The sequence below is a fragment of the Malurus melanocephalus genome, unplaced genomic scaffold (genome assembly GCF_030028575.1).
Source record: "Malurus melanocephalus ecotype Western Australia unplaced genomic scaffold, MMel_1.1 scaffold_1250, whole genome shotgun sequence".
NCBI classification, from domain to species: domain Eukaryota; kingdom Metazoa; phylum Chordata; class Aves; order Passeriformes; family Maluridae; genus Malurus; species Malurus melanocephalus.
Genome location: NW_026624482.1, coordinates 55,952 through 58,405, shown reverse-complemented (window position 1 = coordinate 58,405; position 2,454 = coordinate 55,952). Strand labels below are relative to the sequence as shown.

The 2,454-nt window shown below is 55.2% G+C and overlaps 1 protein-coding gene across 1 annotated transcript in view; it reads left to right on the top strand.

The window, feature by feature from the left end:
• The window catches only part of LOC130586675 (feather keratin B-4-like), a 1,640-nt gene extending 1,119 nt beyond the window's left edge, over positions 1-521 (top strand). Inside the window, exon 3 of the mRNA XM_057387557.1 lies at positions 502-521. Within this exon, the coding sequence (XP_057243540.1) occupies positions 502-521 (20 nt within the window). The remainder of the gene's footprint in view (positions 1-501) is intronic.
• Positions 522-2,454: the final 1,933 nt, after the last annotated feature.

The window sequence follows — 2,454 nt, the reverse complement described above, 5'->3', positions numbered from 1 at the left end:
TCTGCATTGGATCTGGAGTCTCCTCGAGTCCCTTCCCTGCTGGGTGGATGGGATGCCCGGGAGGAGAATTTGGGTGGGATTGGAGGGGGTGTGGCCTTGTGTGATTGGGCACTGGGTGACCAGAAGGTGCCCGAGGGGACATTTCAGCCAGGAGGGAGGGTGGACACTGGATTCCAGTTGATGAGGCAAAACATTGTCCTGCTGGAAAACACTTCTGTGGAACTCAACACACACCCACCCAGTGCTGTGACAGAACTGTGGAATTATGGGATGATTTGGGTTGGAAGTGACCTTAAAACTCATCTCATTTCAGTCCCTGCCATGGGCAGGTGTTGGGGTTAAGAAAAAGCATTATGGAATAAGCTCCTCCACCTCTGTTAGATCCTCTTTATCTTCGGTCACTTTAGCCCAGTGGCCAGCAATCTGGAAAGGATTAGCCCTTCAGGTCATGTATGATTGACRAGTGATAGCCCCATGCGTGAAGCTCTGATTGGTTAACAGAGCACGTGGACACCACATGACCAGAGATATGATTGGGTGGAGGGGTTCATGGGCGGCGGCTCTGCTAGGCAAACACCCAATCCCTGCTAAGCCCAGGAAAGTTTAGAACCTAAAAAGGCGCAGCTTTTTGAGAATAAAGGATTTCTATGAACCACCTAGAAGGGAGTCCGTGCTCTGTTTCCCCATTGTTACCAATGGCGCAGCTTTTTGAGAATAAAGGATTTCTTTGAACCACCTAGAAGGGAGTCCGTGCTCTGTTTCCCCATGGTTACAAATGGTGCCCAGTGTGAGGMATTTCAGGCAGGAAAGCRAAGGAACTGTCATGGTAACAAGCTCTACTGAACCAGGGTTTGGTTAATGGAGGAGCAGCGCGGAAAAGGAGCTCAAATGGATGCCCAGCGCCTGTGGGGTGAAGATACGGGAGGAAATACAGCCCTGGAATTGAACAGAGGTGAAGGATCTYATYCCATGAGGCTTTTYCTTAACCCCAACAGGCAGGGACACCTTCCACTGTCCCAGGGTGCTCCCAGCCCYRTCCAGCCTGGCCTTGGACACTGCCAGGGATCCAGSGGYAGCCACARCTGCTCTGGGCACCCTGTGCCAGGGCCTCAYCATCCTCACAGKGAAMAATTCCTTTYCAACATCCAATCCCTGTCAYTCTGAACCCATTCCCCCCCTGTTCTGTCACACCCGTTCTTGATGAAAAGTCTCTGCCWYRTCCTGGGAACTGCCCCCAGGGCTCGAAGGGAGGAGGAGCAGCATCTCATCACCCACCAGAGCTGTCCTGTGGTCAGAAGGGTTCACTGAGGTGGGGTCATTTCACCGTGTCCCACAGGAACAGCAGTCTGGAGCTGACCTGCATGGATCCCACTCCGGTATTTTGCAGATTGTTTTGGGGGATGTCACAATCCGTGATCCTTTGGTCCGTCCAACCCAACCCCACTATCTCCACTCTGGAGATACCAATTGTCCCACCAGCTCTGGTCTCTGTCCCTCCTTCCCACGCAGGCAATGCTTTGTGGCCACTGCTCTCATATTTCATGGAGACCAGGGGCACCTTCTGTTCCCTGCTCCTCCAACTGTCCTTGCAAACGCTCCTGACCTGGGCAGGGCGTCCTGTGGAATTCCTGACGAGGATTTGGCCACAGGGCAGCGCTCAGAATGGCGAAGCAGAAGTTGCGGAACAGCCATGGGTAGGAAGAAGGTTGTGTGACAATTGTCCAGAATGTCCTARGTCACAGCGATGCCTCCAAGCCAGGGATTGTTGACTCAGCCAAGAGTGCTGGGAGGGGAAACTTCATTCTGAGCCACTCTGAGTCTGGTGCTCCAGGGGAGCTGGGATGAGGGAGACAGGGAAGAGGCAAAAGAGGCAGCAAATTTCTGATGAGATCAAAGCCTGATGCCAAAGCCAGAGTCCAAAACCTGAGAGCAGTGGTGTCCGGGCTGGAGAGGCGATGCCCCGTTCAGGGTGAGTGGACAGAGCAGTGGAGTGACCGAAGGACTGAGCTGACCCTCACAGGAGTGGCCAGGCTGGAGCCCCAGGGCTCAGAGGAGCCCGGCCCCATCATCAGCAAAGCCTTTAAAGCCGTGCCCTGGAGGGCAGGGCTGGGATCCTTTGGGATGTCGGACACTCCCCAGCCCCGGCTGCATCACCCGGCCCTGCTGCTGACGGGCACTGCCCCCGGGCACATTTTGGCCTCTAATCCCATCACTTGAAAGGAGCCTGGGAGGCTGACGGGGCACGTCCTGCACAGGGAAATGAAATGGAAAAGCAGCAGCGTTGCAGTGGCCCCATTTCTGTAATTGGGATGTTTTTCATGCGGGCTGAGCTGGGCAAACACGTTCCATGTGCAGAGGGTGCCCGCGGGCCCGGGGCGGTGTGGGACGGTATAAAAGGCACTGCAGGGGCAGGAGCCCTCATCCACTTCTCTGCCTCCTCCTCCTCGCTGAGAC